The following is a 20,845-nucleotide window of genomic DNA, read 5'->3' as shown; positions in this document are numbered from 1 at the left end:
ATGACCTGCAAAAGAGGAATTAAAAATGGGACAATGTATAGTCGCCTGGTCCCCATGCCAGGAATTCCCAGGTGGCAGCATGGAAACTCTTTGGTGTGAACTGCTGTAACAGGTGGGAATACACCCGTGGGCACAGCAGCTGAATCCCAGTGACCCAGCTCATCAGGAGCGGCAGCAAGAATCACAATGGGCTCGCTAGTTCTCCCAGGTTTCCTTGTTTGGATGCACGTTGAGGCCCTAGAAGCCCCCAAGTCCATCCGACAGCAGTGCAACCAGACACTGCTTTGGAAAATCTCTCGGAAGGGAACTCTCCTGGGGTGTATTTCATCAGCCCGATGCTTCGACTCCACCAGGGAACAAGCTTACAAAAGGCTTCCTACCAACCAGCTCTGCCCCCGGCACGTCAGGCATTCATTCCCAACCTCGTCTTGCTGGCTAATCACGATTCATGTCCCTTCTCAGAAATGGTTCTGATGTGGTCACCGTGGAGGGCCATAAAGAGATAAAGGTGCTGAAACCGGTTTGGCTCAGTGGATAGAGCGTCGGCCTGCGGACTCAAGGGTCCTGGGTTCGATTCCGGTCAGGGGCATGTACCTTGGTTGCGGGCACATCCCCAGTAGGGGGTGTGCAGGAGGCGGCTGATCGATGTTTCTCTCTCATCGATGTTTCTAACTCTCTATCCCTCTCTCTTCCTCTCTGTAAAAAATCAATAAAATATATCAAAAAAAAAAAAAAAAGAGAGAGAGATAAAGGGACTTAGAAAGAGGATTTGGGTATAAATGAATATGAGTCTTAATTCATTTTAAGAAAGAATCTAGTCTTAGCCTGATGTGACTTTAAAAGCATACTATAAGCAAGATAATAAACTGAACCAATTAAAATAAATGACAACAGATATCTCAAGGGTACTTAAAACAATCTCCATCAGCTTTGGGAGGCTGCAATGTGCCAGGCTGTGCTTAAGGCCCCAGCTCCATGGCAGAACACCCGTCACTTGCCCCAGGCTACATGTCAGGAAGAAAGATGCCCATCAAGGAGCCAGAGCTACTCCTCCAGTTGTGATTCCTGCCATGTAAACCATGAGCAAGTGACTTAACACCTCTGCGTCTCAGTCTACCCATCTGTAAAATAGAGAAGAATATAATAGTGCCTCCCTCACAGGAACCTTGAGGATCAAAATAAGTGAAAACATTTAAAGCACTTGGAAGAGTGTCTCATACATGGTAAGTACTCAAGTAATATTAGCTCTCACTATCATAGTTTTCAAATCCCCTTAACCAGTATAAAGTTTCATATTCCATCTTCTTTCATATAGGAACTTCTACACCTAAATACTTCCTTTATGAACAGGGTTTTGTCTTTGGTAACTTTTCCTTTTAAAATAAATTATTAGAAAATACCAACACTTGGATTGTTGGTTGTTGCTTTTTTAAGGAAAATGGCAAAGGCTCGAAGGAAAAGTAGTGTGCTGTTGAGGTAAAGTGCCAAACCTGGAGCTGGAGGACCTGCATCCTGGTTGGGGGCTGTCACTGACTACGTGCACAGCCAGGCAGAGGGCGCGCAGTCGTGTACAGTGAAGTCTATGTTTCAATAGTGGGCGACAGATGTTCTACGTATAATAATATATAATTTTAGATATAGTCTTTATTATTAAACATGCTTCATTTCTTCCTGTTATCGTGCTGTAACACAGAATCTATAAGTGTTCTTTTCATTAAGTAACCATTCAAACATAAATTTGACTTCAAATTAGGTGCCAGTAATAAAAATACAGACAAGTCAAATATGCGCTTGTCTAAATATTATGTGTAAGTGCAAAATATGGGTGGATGGGGGTATTCTCTAGATAATTCATACCAAACTCTGGGACAAAGAGAGAGGATGTTACAGTGAATATCTTAATTCTCAGTGGTGTAACTGATTTAATTGGCTAACAATAATAACACCACGGAAGGAGACGAGACTTCGGGGTGGTATACAAATGTTGTATTATAAAGTTGTATACCTGAAATTTACATAATGTTATTAACCAATGTTATCCCAATAAATGTAATAAAAAATTTTAATAATAACACTGTCACTTTTCTTCAATCCATTTTTTCTCAGTAAATTATTCTAACTAAAGAACAAATGTACATGATGTAAAAGAAAAGGGAAATAGCTAAAGAAAATTAACTTTGCGCACACACACACACAAACAAAAACACAACAACAACAAAAAACCAGAAAAACAAAACACAGAGCTGACAGTTAACAAGTGTCTTTGGTGTGGACACTGCCCCTTTGGTCCACTCCATCACCGAGATGGAGGGAGGAGGAAGGAGTCGATCACACTCAGGGTTAAATTAAACATCTAGCAAAGCATCTAGTCCAGCGCTTGGCATACGGTCAGTACCCAATAATTAGCTATCATTCTGACTACCACATGTAACCATCCTACCTAATAAAATGGTAATATGTAAATTACCATCACTCCGCTACGCCCATGATTGGGCCAGTGGGAGGTGCAGGGGGCGGGACTTGGGGTGGCCGGGGTAGCTGATTGTGGAGTGGGCGCAAGCTCAGCGTCTGCGCCATGGCTGTGCTGTGGCACAGAAGGGGCCTCTGGGGCAGCGAGCTCACTTCCCACCGTGGACCATCAAAAGCGGCGGAGCTGGGTGCCTGTATGCTCCGGCACCAGGCCTTTCGGAAGCCTCCGCCCAGCCGGAGGCTTCCGAAAGGCCTGGTGCACCAGCGGACAGGCACCCAGCTCCACCGCAATCGAAAGCAAAAGTGTGTAGGGGACCCTACACACGCATGATTCAATCATGCACTGGGCCTCTAGTATCACAAATGAAAGAAACAAAATCCATGGTTTCCTTGGTCACACAGGTAGTGCAGGGATTTGAATCCAAGTTCATCTGGCACCCAAACTCTACCTTGCTGCCTACAAAACCCCGCTTTGTCAATCAGTTAAATTCAATCTGCTGACAATTCACTTGACATTAAAAGTAATTTGTCAAGCCAAAGTCTGATCCATCTAAACAATTATAACAGCACTGAGCAAAGACAAGTTATTTTATATTCACAAATAAAATGAGTTGCTGCCACCAAGCACGAAGTTACATGTATATTTTCTTACCCCGCTCAGTTTAAGCTTGCTCAAAATGCACAATTACTGAGTCCTATTCATAAATCTAAATACTGCACACCTTTTAGCAAGCTTACACAAAGTACCACAAACCCTCAATAGAAAAGTTATTTCCACTACATGCTGCTACTACTCATATATAAAATCTGTGACATGCATAGTTTCTTCTAGTGAAATTAGCATTTTAAGCTAATCCTTAAAATTTTTAAATTGACTCTAGATATCCTACCAGTTTATTAAATGCTAAATCTAAGTGGCATTTACTTATGAACAAACTGCTTAGAAAATCAAATGGGAATATATTTGCTAAACCAGCTGTTCTGTATCAGTTTGATATGATTTCAAATCCACTTGCTTATGACGAAAGCTGAAGTTGTTTTTAAGAGCGAAGTTGTTTTGATCTAAGAATGAAGTTGTTTTTATAAGTAAAGTTGTTTTGATATACGAGTGAGGTGCCCTGGCCATGGGTTGTGGGTTCAATCGCCGGTCAGGGCACATACAAGAACCAACCAATAAATGTATAAATAAGTGGAGCAACAAATCAATGCTTCTCTCTCTCTCTCTCTCTCTCTCTCTCTCTCTCTCTCTCTCTCTCAAATCAATGTAAAAAATTTTTTAAAGAAAGTGAGGTGAGCTGTGAGGATGCCATATCTCACTTGTATGGTTGATAAGCTCTCAGCAGCTCAGCTGCTGAGGGACTCCACTGGGGCTTATCGATAGAATATATGAAGAAACAACTATGGCAGGAGACATTTAGATGATAAATACCCAGACTTTGTGAGGGCTGTTTGAGAATGTTTGGTCTGGGCAAGGCTACCCTTTGCTGATCTAAATAGCTCTCCAAAGACCTTTGGGGGTATTAACTCCTGCCCTGGCAAAGGTGCCTCCTACCAGCAGTGGCAAAAGCTGTTCAGGGGCCCACGAAGAAGAGCATCATGCCGGTCAAACCCACGCCTTCGTTCCCCAGCAACGTGCTCTGGCAACAACAAGTTTTTACTGCTGTGCTGGCAACTGCGCATCAGCTCTCAGTGGGCCAAGCTGAGTGCCAACTTGTAAAAGGTGCACCTCAACTAAATTCAAACTTTATTCCTTTCACCCCCCCTTACCTTGAACAATAGTGTCATTAATCTATCACTGCTTTGGAGTATGTTATGGTATTTTTTTTAAATATATATATACATTTTTATTGATTTCAGAGAGGAAGGGAGAGGGAGAGAGTGATAGAAACATCAATGATGAGAGAATCGTTGATTGGCTGCCTCCTGCACACCCCACACTGGGGGGGTCGAGGCCAAAACCCAAGCGTATGTCTTGACCCGGAATCAAACCATGACCTCCTGGTTCATAGGTCGATGCTAAACAACTGAGCCATGCCAGGCGGGCTACGGTATTTCTTTATCGACTTATTAAGAGGCATCATCCCACATGCTACTAGCCTGTGACATTCCCACAGTGAACCTGTGTTAAATAAATTGCTGACAAAGACAAACTCAGTATTGGAGCATAATTTTGCGCGCACACACACACACACACACCAAAACTAGACACCAGCATATTATGAAGACAGTAATATGAGCAAAGGCCTTGTTCATAGGAAAGAAAGTGTCATGTTATAAGGTAGGTGTGTATCTGACAAGAAGAATGAAGCATAAGTCTCAAAAACTGGCCTGGAATTTGGTTAATGCATAAGGGAAGCATGAGTCATCCATTCATTCACTGAAGAATTATCACACACCTACTGCTTGACCTCTTGGTGGGCACAAAGGTGCTATCTGGTAGGGAAGACAGACATGGATCTACCGCCAGAACTGCAATGAAGGAACCCCACTCATAGCCTCCTCCCTTTCCTCCTTGAAAGGAGTTTTGTTTTGTTTTTCCATTAAATAGTAAGTTGTCCCAGGGAGGAAAGGAATAACCCAAATGGCCTTTCCTGAGATCTGAAGATGAAGGCCATTCAAAAAGAGCATTTGAGCCTGGCCAGCATAGCTAAGTGGTTGAGCATCAACCTTCAAACCAGGAGGTCGTGATTCGATTCCCGGTCAGGGCACATGCCAGGGTTGCTGGCTCGATCCCCAATGTGGTGCATGCAAGAGGCAGCCCATCATTGATGTTTCTATCTCTCTCTCTCTCCCTTCCTCTCTGAAATCAATAAAAATATATTTTTTAAAAACAACACAAACGAACAAAAAGGGCATTTGTGGGAGAAGGGGGTGAGGAGTATACTTCCGAGGCAAGTTATTTTCTTAAAATTATGAAGGTCTTGAATTATTCACAAAGATTCTATCCTATCCGCACTTTCACTCTGGAGAAAGATTAGGGAAGAATCTGTTAAATCAAAAAAAGGGGGAAAACCGCTTCATCCAAGAGGCTTCTAGGCCCCCAGTCATTCCATATTTACTTCACAGGAAATATGAGCTCACAGATGGACTGAGAGAGGGGGCATCCATGAACCACCTGACACTATGTGCAAACTTCTCCATTTTCATCACATTCTCCAAGGGGTCCATGACCCCTCTAACTTTAACAAAGTTCAAGCAGAAGTCTTACAGGTATACACTCAAATTCTGGTTCTTTTGCTCATTAGCTATAAGACCACCCAGATTAGTGGAACAAATTACCCAGTTTTTCAGGGCTTCGTTTTCTTCATTTTAAAATAGAAAAGATAAGGCCTAACTCATTGTGCGGATTAAACCAGATAAGGCATGTTAAGCTTCCAGCATAATAATGTCCATCCACCCAGAAGAAGGATAGCAGAAAGCTATTAAAGCTTCTACTATTATAAGGAATGAAATCTGAAACACACAAAGTACAACGACAGAACTTAGAGCCCCCCAAACGCCATCAGTTCCCCACATCTGCCATTTTGTAACTGAACTTACAAACCTCCCCACAGGAGCAGACCACACTTAATTCCATGTGATCATGGGACTACATTATCATGACAGATGGTTGGTGAGAGAGACTCAAGGAATAATAAGAGAATAACATCTCAGACTGTTAGCCTCTACATTTACTAGAAAGGTGGATTTTTTTAAAAAAGGAATGAGGTGAAGGTTGAATAATACTCCATTTCTGTAAGTAAACACATTTCCAAATTAATTCTGTATTAACTTGTGTGATAATATATTATTTATTCTAAAGTGCATACTATCTCCATATCCGTATGTATAATCCCTCTACTTATTTCTATGGCTGGTTCATAATTATCTGGACCCAATGAAAAAAGTAACAGATAATCTAAAAATCAGGAAAAATCCTTGCTCACTTATAATCATCTTTGGACTTTGAAAAGCTTTCTTTAGCTGATAGGGCAGGGGTGGGGAACCTTCTTCCTGCCAAGGGTCACTTGGATATTTATAATATCATCCATGGGCCATACCAAATTACCAACTTAAAAATTAGCCTGCTAGACTTGGTCAAATATTTCATTAACTCACCCCTCCTGCCTTGGCAGGGCCAGGCCAAGTGATTGCTCAGGCCTTATACGGCCCGCAGGCTGGATGTTCCCCACCCTGATCTAAGGGGAGAGATCAATTTAAGATTTATATTTGCTTCATATGGCTCAATAGATCTAACGAAAAATATGTACTGACCCATGCCTATTTGTCGGTCTTATCGGTTTCATAACATACATAGCTGATTTAATAACTACCAGCCCAAAAGTTCAAAAAGTCTGCAGGTGATTACACTTTTACCTTACACATATTTCAGCTATTTTTAGAGCCCAAATGAAAACAGCTAGTACAGAAGGAAATGCGCTTGAAATTCTTGAGCTCTACTCAGGTAACAGTCAAGATAAGGTCAGTGGATATTTGGAATACCTGAGACACTAATTTAAAATAAAACACTCTGGAGGCCAAGAGCACTTTCTAAAGTTGCACTTGAGAGGAATGGCTTGCATTATATGCTTGGTTCCTCTCCCTTCCAACAACTCCCTTAGCCAAAAATGTTCCCAGCGGCCAGGAAATACTATGAGACGCATTTGTTCAAAGTCCAGCCAAATGGACACTCCCTCCATACAGCAATCTTATCTTAGGGGGTTGTTAAAACTAGATCATTTTCTAAGTGTTTCAAAAAAAAAAAAAAAAATCCCCAAAGTGAAAAATAAAAGGCTAAAGAAAAAGGTGCTTTTCAAGTTGTATTCAAAACTTTGTAGTAAATGTTCAACTTTCTCTAGGAGATAAAATCATGTAGTAAAATAAAGCTGACTAAACTGAATTGCTGTCCATGCTTATCAATCTAAATTTTAAAAAAAAAGACTCTTAGTTTAAAAATAAGTAGACATTTATTCAGCAACTATGTACTGTAAGCACAAGGCACTATTCCAGACAGTGGTGACAGAACAGTCCTACTCTGAGGAAGCTTATGTTCTAACAGGAAAAAACAAAACAAAACAAAAAACCTGATTTATGTGTGATGCACTTCAAATACAATTGAGAAAACATTTTCTGAAGACCTGTGATAAACCACAACAGAGTAACCAAATATCAAAGCCTATCATTACAATTTTAAAATGAGAGGCCATAGTAAGAACGTCTAAATGTTGCCAGACTTTTCCCCTTATTCAACAAAATACTTTGGAGGTCATTTTAGGAATGATTGAGTATTGATCTCAACCTCAAAAATGTAGTTATGTATATATGCCATATAAGTAGACAACAATGAGGAAACTTACCCTCTACAGACACAAAACTCAGAAATAGCTGAAAGAAAATGCCCTCTAAGATTTAAGTTCTAAAACTAACACATAAAAATCATAGCAAAAAATTATGAAAAAGTTGTCTTTAAAAAGGCTTTCAGGGTTTTATAACTTTCCTGTTTCCTAACCAGAAACTTAAAAACTCCAACGGCATGTAAATCCTAGCTGAATAAGGACTTTAAGACCCAGAAAGGCTCCTGTAAATAAGAGACTGCAATGAATCTAATTAAAGCGTGATAAAAATGTGATTATTAAACATAAGATTTTTAAAGAATTCTTGAGAAATACACACATTAAAGAAAAAATATATAAATCTTAATCCACCCTGTGCATGAATTTTGTGCACCGGGCCACTAGAAAGAAGTGGGGGGAAAATCTTAATCCAAAATTTCCTTCAACCTTTTTTTTTAATCCTAGTAGTTAAGTGAGGGCAAGAGGGAAGAAATAGGCCAGGCATCCTCAAACTACAGCCCATGGGCCACATGCGGGTGTTTTTGCCGTTTTGTTTTTTTACTTCAAAATAAGATATGTGCAGTGTGCATAGGAATTTGTTCCTAGTTTTTTTAAAACTATAGTCCAGCCCTCCAACGGTCTGAGGGACAGTGAACTGGCCCCCTGTTTAAAAAGTTTGAGGACCCCTGAAATAGGCTAACAGAGAAGTAAAAACCTACCGAAGCTCTAGTTGTTCAGGGCAATGAGGCAGTGAGAGTGTACAAATTAATTTCAGTTGGCATGAAACAGAGGCTCAAATATGACTGCTAAATTACAGCGGTCTACTGAAAAGTTAGCCCTTTAGTAATGTAAGAAGTGTGATTACCAACGACCGCTCTACTTGTTTGCACTATAAGAACATTTTATAAACCAGCTTGTGTTCTCTTCGTAAATGGAAGAAACAAAGACATGCACAAAAGGAAAGAGTTCATTAGAAGCAGAGTGGGTCAGCCACCACCACATGGAAATGGGAGTCACAAATAATAACAGTAATGAGGAGTAACACTTACTCAGACTTCCCTAAATACCAGGTCCTCTGCTAAACGTCTTACATTTGACATTGAATCTTCACAAGGACCATCAAGCAGATACTGTTATTCTCAATGTAGAAATAACAAACAGTGGACTTGGGAAATTACGTAATTTCACACAACTTATCAGTGGCAGCACTGGGGTCCAAACCCAGTGCTTTGGATTCTGCTGGCAAAGGTGTTCATCGCCCTGTTAGGCAGTCTTCTCAAGAGGCAAACAGAGCCAGTGCCCACCTTCAGCCCTGCCCAGAAGAACCACCCAGACTCAGAGGAACTGGTCTGGTGCGGGAGGCAGTCCGTGATGAAGATATGTAAGCTTTTCAGGGCAACCTCCATTCTCTCATTTCTTGCTCACCAAGCTGCTCTGGCTCCCAAGTGGCCTGCCTACAGGAAGATAGTGGCACACTTCCTCAGGGGCCCCTGGTGGTTCCACAGCTGGGCGTTCATTACTGAACCTGCATCCTGGTTATACACCCTTCTCAGTGAGCTGGGGTGACACCGGTCTCCCGCCCTGAGACATTCGGCTTTTAAGTCTGACCACTTCACTCTAGAATGTGCCGATTCCCATGGGAGTGGCTGGGCCCAGATGAAGTGTTTCCCCCTTTTCCCCCACTTCCCCGTCTCACCACCTCCATCAAACCACTATAATTTACAGTTTCAATACTGGAGGCAAGATGTCCTAATTCGCTTAAATTCTATAAAGCCTTTCACAGCTTCTCTTGAAAGTGTTATGAAACTCTGAATGATAGGCAGAGAATTCCAACAGCTCTGAGAGGCTGTTGCTATAATAAACAGCAATATTTTCCTATGAGGATGATTGTTTTCCCCTTTTTAAAAGTCACTTTCCCTAGCTCAACTATGGTGAATTTAGAAAACAGTTAACAACCCTAAGTCAACTAAATTGAATATAAGTATATCAACCTTTGTTAGGTTCTTAATGTATTATAAAATACCTCAGACAAAAAAAAAAAAAAAAAAAAAAAAAAGACCAAAAAGCAAACATCATATACCCACACATCCAGCTTAAGAAATAAAATACTATTGCCCTAGCCGGTTTTGCTCAGTGGATAGAGCGTCGGCCTGCAGACTGAGGGGTCACGGGTTCGATTCCGGTCAAGGGCATGTGCCTTGGTTGCAGGCACATCCCCAGTGGGGGGCGTGCAGGAGGCGGCTGATCAATGTTTCTCTCTCATCGATGTTTCTAGCTCTCTATCCCTCTCCCTTCCTCTCTGTAAAAAAATCAATAAAATAAAAAATAAAAAAAAAAGAAATAAAATACTATCAATATAGTTGAAGCCCCTGGATACAGCGTTATAACGGTATTATTGTGGAGCCCTTGTGTCATAATAGTGAAATGGTATGCAATTAGGCAAGACAAGGAAAGAATTATTTCTCCCCCAATTTAACTGTGGGCGGTAGCGAAGTTTATCAGCCAAATCTATATACTACGATGATTCTGAGTTTGCTTGATGGGTGAATAGTGCGAGACAACAACATACCAATATCACTTGGTATGAATCTTACTAATGATGTATGGACACAAACTCAGAACAGGTGTTGCTGAACCAGGTTATTTCCGAGCAGTCACTCAGTACAATTAGGCCTGGGGCTTGAGCCATCTGTTCACTGAAACTCGGTAAGGAAAAAATTTGCTCTACAAACTGAGTTCCGAACCACGGCTGCCATGAAGTGTTGGGAATGGTCGGACAGCCTGTGCAGGGGCAAGACATTTTCCAGGGATCCCATCGGTTCCCTCTCAAAGCATTCCACACCCTTCTGTTAAAAAAAAAAAAAAAAAAAAATCATTAAATTCCCACAGCTGTATGAAGTTGCTTGTTCCTGAGTCTGATCACCTTAAACAAGGGATAGCAAGCTCCCTGGACTTCTCGGCTAACAGAATGAAAGCAAGGCCTGTGGGTTCAGCTCAACCTGTATTTACTGACACATTCCATGCCTGGTACTCTGGGCACAAAAATAAGTTAACCACAGTTCCTCAAGACGTTCACTCTGTAGGGGTTGTAGGCAGATCTGGGGCATGAGGAAGAATTACAGAAAAAAGAAACCAAAGTGGAGAAAAAATGGGTGAAGGAAGCAAAAAACGATGGAATAAATGCAAGTAAACAGGAGCGGTCGCTGAGGCCAACTCTTCTGGTTTACTCTCTCCTCCTAGGACTGCTCCATCTCCACTTCCTTCCGAGGCTCCCCTCCTCTATTCAACCCTGAGGGTCTGCTGCATCTTGTTTCCTCCCGGACAGCCTCCCACCTTCTCACAGCTCTGATTCATTAACTGATCTCGGCTGATTATTCCAAAATCTCTTCTCTCCAGCCTGGATCTCACCTGCGCTCCAGACCCACAATTGCCTCTGCCTGCTCAACATCTCAATTGGCATCTCAACGTCAATCCTTTCAGATCTGAGCTCACCACACCTCTCCTTTCCCCCTCAAACCTTCTCTCCCTTTTATGTTTCTTCTCTCAGTTATAGCTCCCACCATTTACTGGAAACCTAAGTATCAACCTAGACCTTCCCCAACACTCCGGAGGCAGGTCCTGAATATTTCAATTCCACCCACTATGTCCATCCCATCCAAATCCAAGGGACCACCATCTGTACCCCAACTACTCCTTTCTAATGATTCCTCAGAGGGCCCACTCTTCGAAAAAACCATCATCCCACACCCCTGTTTAAAAACCCTTCACTAACTTCCCTATTACTTTCAGGATAAGCCCAAACCCTTTAACAAAAACCCCTGTATTATAGGGCCCCTCCCTCTCCCCACTCTCCTCTCCCCACTTCAGGTTCCAGGTAGATCTCCTGCTTCCTGTCTTTGGCCCTGTCCAGTTCCTTTGTTGGAATAGTCTTTCTCAACCCCTGACAGGACCACCCTGCCCCATTCTTCAGGTGCCAGTTCAGACATCCCTTGCCCTGGGAAACTCTCCCTTTACTGCCGAACCCTATTGTCTATAGCACCCTCCAATTCCCCTATCATAGCATGGACCTGGACTGTTTTCTTACTGGTATCAACACTAGGGTAAGCTCCTCAACCAAAGGACTTGTATGCATGCATATAAGCACAACCAATGGACACAAGATACTGGGGGAGTGGGATGAGGACATGCGATAGGGGGTAGGGGAGGCTGGGGTAAGGTCAATGGCGGGGGGGAAGGAGATATATGTACTACTATATGTAATACTTTAAACAATAAAAAAAATCAATAAAAAAAAAACCACTAGGGTAAGCTCCTAATATATATGTGCTTGGCATTTAAGTCTTTTTTTTAAATATATTTTATTGATTTTTTTATAGATAGGAAGGGAGAGGGATAGAAAGCCAGAAACATCGATCAGCTGCCTCCTGCACACCTCCCACCGGGGATGTGCCCGCAACCAATGTACGCGCCCCTGACCGGAATCGAACCCGGGACCCCTCAGTCCGCAGGCCGACGCTCTACCCACTGAGCCAAACCAGTTTCGGCGACATTTAAGGCTTCAATACTGAATCATCAAATGATTGGATGGTCACCAGACGCACAGTTTATCTATTGCTGACTATGAAGTACAGCATCAGTGGGATTTCCAGTTAGGAAGATAGACGTTTATCTGGAATAACCAGTTTCTCCATCTTTCTCTTATCCTAATACCAGGTGGCCAAAGGGTGGAAGGATCCTAGGTTTAATTAGAGCCCTTTTCATCAAAGGCCTTACATAGCATTTTAAATTGAAGCCACTAGGTGGATACTTGAGGACTCTACAATTTCCTATTGCCTAGATGAGGGGGTTTCCAGGGCAAACCTCCCTATGGTTACTATAGCAGACTAGTGATTAGAGCTTGGCCTTACGAAGCACAGCAAATCACACAACCCCTCTGAGGATAACCCTTGTGATCCCCATGGTTCAGATGAGGAAACCGGGGCCCAGAGAGGTCACAGAGCTTGCCCAAGGTTAAACAACCAGAATTCAAACTCAAGCAATAATCTTGGCCTGGCCCGGGGAAAACAATGAATGTTGAATGAATGAAGTCAGTACACTTATAGATCAAGATGACCCCCATCTGGGATTATATTAGGAAAAAGAAACTTGATCATCCAAAATGCATTCATATTTGATTTTTAATTACATATGGGGGAACATATAAACATTTTTAAAAACTCAGGCACTGTAGCCCTGGCCAGTTTGGCTCAGTGGATAGAGCATTGGTCTGCGGACTAAAGGGTCCCGGGTTTGATTCTGGTCGGGGGCACATGCATGGGTTGCGGGCTCGGTCCAACGTGCAGGAGGCAGCCAATCAATGGTTCCCTCTCATCATCGATGTTTCCATCTCTCTCTTTCTCTTCCTTCCTCTCTGAAATCAATAAAAATATTTAAAATAATTAAAAAAAAAACCTCAGGCACTGTGCATTCTCTTTTCTCTCTTACCCCCAAGGGAAGACCTCTTGTTCTGTATCTACTCGGTCCTCGTGGGACTGTGGGCTTGCAGACTAATTCAGGTATCATGGCCAGGGACATGCTTTTGAGAACGCACAGCCAGCATCCATTCAAGTGGCTGGGAAGTAAGGAGAGAAGCCAGCAGGCTCGTTTGTGGCTTACCTCCCGCAGCTCCAGCCTTTGGGCCACAGCCTCCAGGCTCTCCTGACCAGTGCTCTCCACAGACAGCGTGAACTCCACAAACTCATTATTGAGCAGCTGGATCCGGGCGACCAGGCAGCTCTTGCTGGACACCGTGTAGCGCCGGGTGCGTTTTAGTTTCAATCCGAATGGCAGTGGCATCTTCTCTCTTCAAGAGTGGAGGGGTCAAGAGGGAAAAGCACGGCCACCAAGGCAGTGGTGGTGCCCGAGGAGGAGGGCGATCTCTCCTCTCCTCTCCTGCCCTCCTGCCGGGAGGGTGCGCACAGTCACCGGCTGCTCACCCAGCAGCTGCTGCCGCCATTAAAACGCAACGGAGTCTCCGCAGGCCAGGCGAAGGGGGCATCCACGCCAGCGCTGAGGAAAGGAACGCACTGGTTACACGGGCAATGGCAACTCTGGACTTGGCTTTTTAAAAATCAACATCAATAAAGCTATATGCAAAGAATAAGCTTCCTCTCTCCTTTGGAAAAGGAAGGCGTTAGCAGGGTTGGGGAGGCAGTGGGGGGAGCTGACATCAGAGCTGTGTCAGCGCCTGGGTCAGACTCCACCCCTCACTCACTCCTGCAAAGAGTGACAACCACCTGCGGCTGCTTCAGGATTAAATGAGATAGTTGGCTGGCAGTACTATCAACCCAAATGGAGTAGCTAGCATTAGTGGTTCCGTTTCTATTTTAGATAAGGTGTGTGTGTGTGTGTGTGTGTGTGTGTGTGTGTGTGTTTTCACAGTTAACTCTTTTTGGCTCCCCAATACTCCACACATGAGGGTCTTTTTAGTCTTTAGGTGAGTTAACTACAAAACACCTCCAAAAGAGCTACGCCCAAGCCTCAGTCCCCAAAGGCAAATGAACCCTGAACCCAAATGAGAGGAATAATCCCCTTTAACCTGGGGCAGCTGTCAGTTCAAAGGAGGTGAAGCGCTTAAGCATTTGGAGAAGCCTTTCTGGTTTCTACGTCGTGACGTCACCACGTTGATTGCTTTGTAAACAAATCATAAAAGACCCTACACTCGCTTGTTATCAGGTCACCACGCGGGGCCTGCACGTGGCCCCGGCTGCTCTGCGGAGCCCGGCCCAGAGGAGGCGGGCGAGGACTTCAATGCCATCTGGCTTCACGAGGAGCGGACCGGGTTCGGCCGGCCCACGTGGCTAAGAACACGGCGGAGCGCCCAGGCTCCGGCTCCTCCCGGGAAAGCGGGCGGCGTTGCCATGCCAACGCGCAGCCTCGGCGGCCCCGGAACCCTCCGCCCGGGGCAGCGTTTTCCGGACGGACGCGCTAGAGCGGGGCCGGGCCGGCGGCTCCCGGAGGGAACTTTTAAAGGACCCAGCTCGAGCCGCCACAGGTGCTGGGAACGTTTGAGTCCCGGTTTGGAGCCTCGAGACTCCAAAATACGCGACTTCAAACAACGTTTGTAATCACACCTGTGGATGGTAACGCACGGGCTGAAGCAAACTGGGCGTGAGCGGCAAGCGCGGACTCTTACATTAGCTGGATGTCCTTCCCCCTCGAGGAGTGGACAGAATCCCGGGATAGTGCCCACCCTCCGCTTTCGTCTGGGCAGAGGAAGGTGAATCGTTCAGCAAGGCTCGGGGGGTGGCTGGTGGCCCAGAACTTGGGTCCGGAACCGCGCGGAGGGGCGGGGTGCGCCCCCAGCCTCCTCTCAGCAGGCAGACACGGAACCCAGGCCTCGCAGCTTCACCCCAGGATGGAAAGAGCTGGGGTCGGGCCCAGACGCCTCATTCCGCTCTCCTGACGGCGTCCCAGCCCCAGAGGTGATGGGCCCTCAGCACGGGGGATGGCGCCGAGCTTTGCCAGCCAACATTTTGTAATTCCATTCCGCAAAAGTGCACTGCGCCTCTGGGTCCCAGGCAGTGCGGTGGGCATCGGGAGACGTCGAAGACGAAGCCTAAGCCGTCGCTGTCCTTAAGGAGATTAAAAGCATCTATATTTACCTACAGGGATGGACCTCTGATAAGGACCCAATCTGTGCGGCTTTTTGTTTGTGTTGCTTGTGTTTTGGTTTTTGGATTCTGGTTATTTTCAGAGAGCCAAAAAAAAGAAAGAAAAGTTTAAAACAAGGACTAGATAGAGGAGGAAGGCCAGAGGGGGAAAAAACAGGAACTACCTAGAGCACTGTATTAACAGCATTTCCTGAGTGACTTTTGTAGGTAAAAGCACCATACTTCTATAGGTAAGGAGGGAAGTAGAAAATAAATATTATAAAAATATCTGATCTCGCCCTGGCCAGGCAGCTTAGTTAGGGTGGCATCCTGATACACCCATGTGCCAGTGTGATCCTCCATCAGGGCACATACAAGAAGCAATCAATGAATAAGTGGAACAACAAACTGATGTTTCGCTCTCTCTCTCTTTCCTCTCTAAAATCAATAAATAAAAATTAAAAAATAAGAAGATATGCCCTAGCCGGTTTGGCTCAGTGGATAGAGCGTCGGCCTGCGGACTGAAGGGTCCCAGGTTCGATTCAGGTCAAGAGCATGTGCCTTGGTTGCAGGCACATCCCCGGTGGGGGGGGGGGGGGGGGGGTGCAGGAGGCAGCTGATGGATGTTTCTCTCTCACCGATGTTTCTAACTCTCTATCCCTCTCCCTTCCTCTCTGTAAAAAATCAATAAATATATTTTAAAAAAAGAACAAGAAGATATGCTTCTCCACCTGCAGTTTGTAATGCTCTTTGTTATGTCAAGGTATAAACTAAATAGTTCAGGCAAAATGTAAAAAAATCAAGAATGAGAACCTTGCTCTACCCCCTGGACAGAGCATACGCCTGGAACTGAAGGGTCCCAGGTTTGATTCTGGTCAAGGGCACATGCAGGCGATCCCCAGGAGGGGGCGTGCAGGAGGCAGCTGATCAATGTTTCTCTCATCATTGATGTTTCTCTCTCTCCCTTCCTCTCTGAAATCAATAAAAATACTTTTTTTTAAAAAAAGGAAAGACATGAGAACCTTAATACTTTTAAACTGGAAAATTTCCTGATGAGTCAGTAGTGTTTGTATAAATTTTAAAAGATTGTATATACCTAACATATACTAAATACCCTTTCATGAGATGAGGTAATGTATTTCAGCTTAATACACAAATGATGGTAACTGAAGAAGGATTAAGTAGTGTACAGGCAGGACAAGATATTGCATATATGCAGAGGAAAGATGAATATTTTTATTAAGGGTGTTCAAATATGGTAGTCAGTCTCTTCATTACAAAGTAGAGCTATACATTGAAGGCAATAGATAGGACACAATGTAATTATTAACTTATGCTCTGATTAAGCAAATGCAGAGTCAAACTTTGCCACTATCCCTGAGATTTGAAATACTTTACAGCATCAGGGATAAAGAAAAGGCAATGTGTTCTCTTTTTTTATTTTGGTAGATGTTAATGTAATCTTAAAAGTTGAGGGGGTGTGTATCAGGTGCATTTCCCACTCCTCCCCCCAAGATCTAACCATAAGATAGCTTGCTTTTTGCTCATATATATAAAACCTGTTAAAATGTTTTGCTTAACCACAAATTTATTAATTTACACATTTTTTAACTTCCATTTATGTACAATATTTGCTACCAAATGATGTCATAGAGTTATAAATGAGTAGAGGAGTAGAAATTTAGGATGCTTTTTGGAGAGTCTCAGGTGTAAAATAATATGTAATAATTTGAAAGGTAGTTGGGTCTGGAGTTATAAATTACCTAACTACTAAAGTTAACAATTCATAATTAGCTTTTGAAGGAAAAAAACTACAAAACCATTCTGTTATATAACAAGAAAACAAATATATATTCTGCTCAAGTTTTCAAAAGACAGAGATATTTGTAAATTCATTTTAATGTTTTCTCTTCACATCCCCTCTCAAACTTTCTCAAATGCACTTTAACTCTGAATCCTGTACTTTCCTGCCTTGCTGATAAGGTCCCCACCATATATATGTTACCAATGATGCTTTAAAATAATCACTAAAAGAAAGTACACGATGGGGGGGGGGGGGGGCTAATGGTAAGATATGTACACATATAATACCTTAATAAAAAAATTGGAAAAAAAAGAAAGTACACGATATTTTTAGAGTAATATCTATAGCATTCAAACTTGTTTCTCATGGGCCAACCATTTACACGTAGATACACGAGACTAAAATGCCCTAGAAACAGAACAAACAACTATTTTCAGAGTAAAATTGCTGTCATATCCGACACTTTAAAAAAAAAAAAAACTGTCGGCAACTATTAGGCATACAGCGGTTGTCACTTGGAGCACACCGAGTATTTTGAATGTTTGAGAGCATACGCTATTCTTATAAGGCTTTCTCAGCAAAAATGAAAATAAGACGAGCATGCCAACAACTTCCAATCAGGATGTGCAGAAATCACAAGTCGGAATTTGCAGACCCAAGAATTCTCTTTTCCAGAGTAAACACTCCTGACTCCAAAAGCAAAACCAGCCCTCGCCACACCGTCCTCCCCTGCTCCCCTTCGCCGCCAAGCGATCGGGTAAGTTCCGCACTTCAGACTCCGAGGGGCACCGACATGCCTAAGGCTGAACCCCCTGCTCCAGGATCGGGCCGCCACAATCTGGGGAGGAGTTCAGAACAGACCTGCGAGCCCCTCTGGCAATGACGCCAGGAGATCCCCGAGAACCTGGGGAAGGAAGACTTTTCTCTTTGTTACGCTCCTGCCAGCCGTCCGCAGCCGGGACCCGTCCTCCGGGGCTGCCCGGCGCGCTCCGGGGTCCCCGCTGGCGGACACACCCCACCGATCCGCCGCCGCGCCCGCCCTCCGCCCGCCGGCCGGGGCCCCGCGCCCTCACCTGCTCCGGCTCCCGCATCCTTGGGGCCGCGCGCCCCGCTCAGCGGCCCGCCTCCCGGGGCCCCGCCGCGCGGCCGCCGCAGCCGCGCCCGCACCGCGGCGCGCTCATGGGGCTCGCGAGCCTCACTTCCTGTCTCCCCAAACTCGGCCCGCGGACCATTCCCGGGGGCCAGTCCCGCGGCGGCCGAGGCCAGGGGAGCCGCCTGGAGGGGGGGGGGACCCGCCGGCGAGGAGCGGCGCACAAAGAAAGCGCGCGGGGCCGGGGAGGCAGGGAGACCGACCGACGGGCTCGGGACGCGCGGCCGGAGCAGCAGGCAGCGCCGCGGAGCGGCGGGGGCCGGCGGCCCTCCCCCTGGGCCGGGCGGATCCGGGGAGGCGGCGGCGGCCGTGACCTCAGAGAGTTGGAATGCGGGCGGCGGGGCGCGGGGGAGGCGCGGACAGCTGCGCCCGGCCGCCGGGGAGGGGGCGCGCCGCTGCTTTTTTTAATCATATGACCACTTATTTTAGGAGTTTCCAAATAAAGCAGGGCTTTTAATACAAATGAGGGGAAGGGGGATATTAGTTCTGTTCCAGGTATAGGGTCTTATTCCAGGGTGGTGATTAGGTGGTCTGTAAAAGGCCATTGTTGCTAGAGTTTTTCGATTGCTCTTGTGCATTTCTGAAAACCATTTGAACGCTCTGTTTCGTCCATCCAAGGATGTATCCCATAAATAAGGAAAAACACGAGTCCTGAGTGGGAAAGTCCTCTCTCTCATAAAGGGTTGATACGACCCAAATAACCTGTGAGCCTCAACAAGAATTAAAAAGCTGTATGCATATGCAAGACAAAGTTAGAGCTATTAAGGATGCAGACTCCAGGGTCAAAGTGTCCAGGTTCAAATCCCCGCACCAACACGGGTTAGATGGTGTGACTTCGTGCGGTCTCTTTCATAAGGTGGGAATAAAATGACCACTATCCAGGAACTTGTGTAAAGTATAAATTAAGTGTTTCATTTAGTTCTAGACCCTACTAGCCAATGTGTATTATTACAGAGTATTATTACAGGAATTAGTAGCCAAGGAATAAAACTGTGACCCTTACACCATCACAGTGGGGTGTTTGATATTTACTTGGCATGTGGTTTGAATGTTTGGAGCAGAGAAGCTTTTATGTACATTTTAACTTACATTTGCTTTTTCTAAAAGACTGCAGTTTCTGGATAGCTTTTTTATGTTACATCTCTTTTCAATCTCATTTTCTTCTTCAACAATTAACAGACACTTAATTGAGTACCTGCTATATATATGTTATGGCCCCTGCACACAAAGGACTTGTGGTCTGGCGGGTGAGAAAACGCATACACACCACACATACCCAGTACAAGCAAGGCGAGCGCCATCGTACAGGGATGAGTGCCATGGAGAACAAAGCCTGGGCAAGATGCAGGTTGGGCCACGGAGCTAAAGGCATCTAAGATTCCATGTGTTTCTAATGGAAAAAAAATAAATCACTTCTGTTTATAATTGATATTTCAACCGGACACTATAAGGGAGTCAATTTGTGTGTGAAGGAAAAAAAAAAAAAAAAAGACGTGAAAATTAGTCACTTTTCTGATCTCCCAAGCTAGAAAATTTGAAATTCTGTGTGATGCTGGCCTGTCATTCAGACCTAATAGTTCCTCCTTCCAAATATCTCACGAATTTTCTTTCCTCTCTGTTCCTCATCGCCTCATCGTCCCCTCCCCCATACTAATCCAAACCCTCATCATTTGACATCCGGATTACCAAGGGTGGTCTCCTTGCTTCTGGTTTCTCAGCTCTCTCTTGTTTCCGTGCTAATACCAGGCTTACCTCTCTCTCTTGAGACAATCCTCCCTCTCCGCCCCCCCCCCCCCCCCCAGGCTAATTCAGCTTTTCTGCCTGCCCTTTAGGGCCTTTCTAACCCGGTCTCAGCCTCTCAAACCATCCTTATTTCTCTTCCTAGTGCCCCCATCAAACTTTCTCCTGACCCGGAGCACCTGCTGCCCCCTTCCACAAGCCCTCTGCTTCTCGCCAAGCCTCAATTCAAGGCTCTCTGCTTCCATGACAACTATCTAGCCGCCTCATTCCGCAGTGATGGCCACACTTGGCAAGAACTTTAAAAAAAACTTTCCTGAAGGCTTGTTTTATAACTGCTAAAATTCCTGGGACACTGCTGGGCAGAGAGGAGGCACTAAATAAAAACGTGTTAATTGAATCGGGAAGAAAATGAAAGAATTTTAAAAATAGAAAATGATCATAAAACCCAAGGATGTTAGATAACTGAGTTGAACTTCCTCCCTCATAATCCGCAAGTGTTGTTCGCTGACCGAGCACTTAAGCTCTGTTTTCCCTCAACCATGTTCATGGGACAGTAACAGCCCCATGAGAAGCCACTTGAACAACCCCTTCCAAGTGTTACACACGGAATTATTATTGGCTTATGATTATGAAGGAAATGAAGTAATTTATATGGTTCAGCCCTGAAGGTACAAAAGGATGTAAGTGGAAAGTCTTCCCACCCGGCCTGCTAGACACCTCCCTCTCCTCCTGGGGGTAA

The 20,845-nt window shown here is 44.7% G+C and overlaps 1 protein-coding gene across 1 annotated transcript in view; it reads right to left on the bottom strand.

The window, feature by feature from the left end:
• The window catches only part of PTPN21 (protein tyrosine phosphatase non-receptor type 21), a 67,772-nt gene extending 49,149 nt beyond the window's left edge, over positions 1 to 18,623 (bottom strand). Inside the window, exons 1-2 of the mRNA XM_054715845.1 lie at positions 18,290 to 18,623; positions 13,437 to 13,829 (exon numbers count right to left, since the gene is read on the bottom strand). Of these exons, the coding sequence (XP_054571820.1) occupies positions 13,437 to 13,616 (180 nt within the window). The 5' untranslated portion in view covers positions 13,617 to 13,829; positions 18,290 to 18,623. The remainder of the gene's footprint in view (positions 1 to 13,436; positions 13,830 to 18,289) is intronic.
• Between the last annotated feature and the right edge of the window lie 2,222 nt (positions 18,624 to 20,845).

This window comes from Eptesicus fuscus, chromosome 5 (assembly GCF_027574615.1).
Source record: "Eptesicus fuscus isolate TK198812 chromosome 5, DD_ASM_mEF_20220401, whole genome shotgun sequence".
In the NCBI taxonomy this organism is placed as follows: Eukaryota; Metazoa; Chordata; class Mammalia; order Chiroptera; family Vespertilionidae; genus Eptesicus; species Eptesicus fuscus.
The sequence above is the reverse complement of the archived record's forward strand: the minus strand, read 5'-3'. Positions and strand labels throughout refer to the sequence as shown.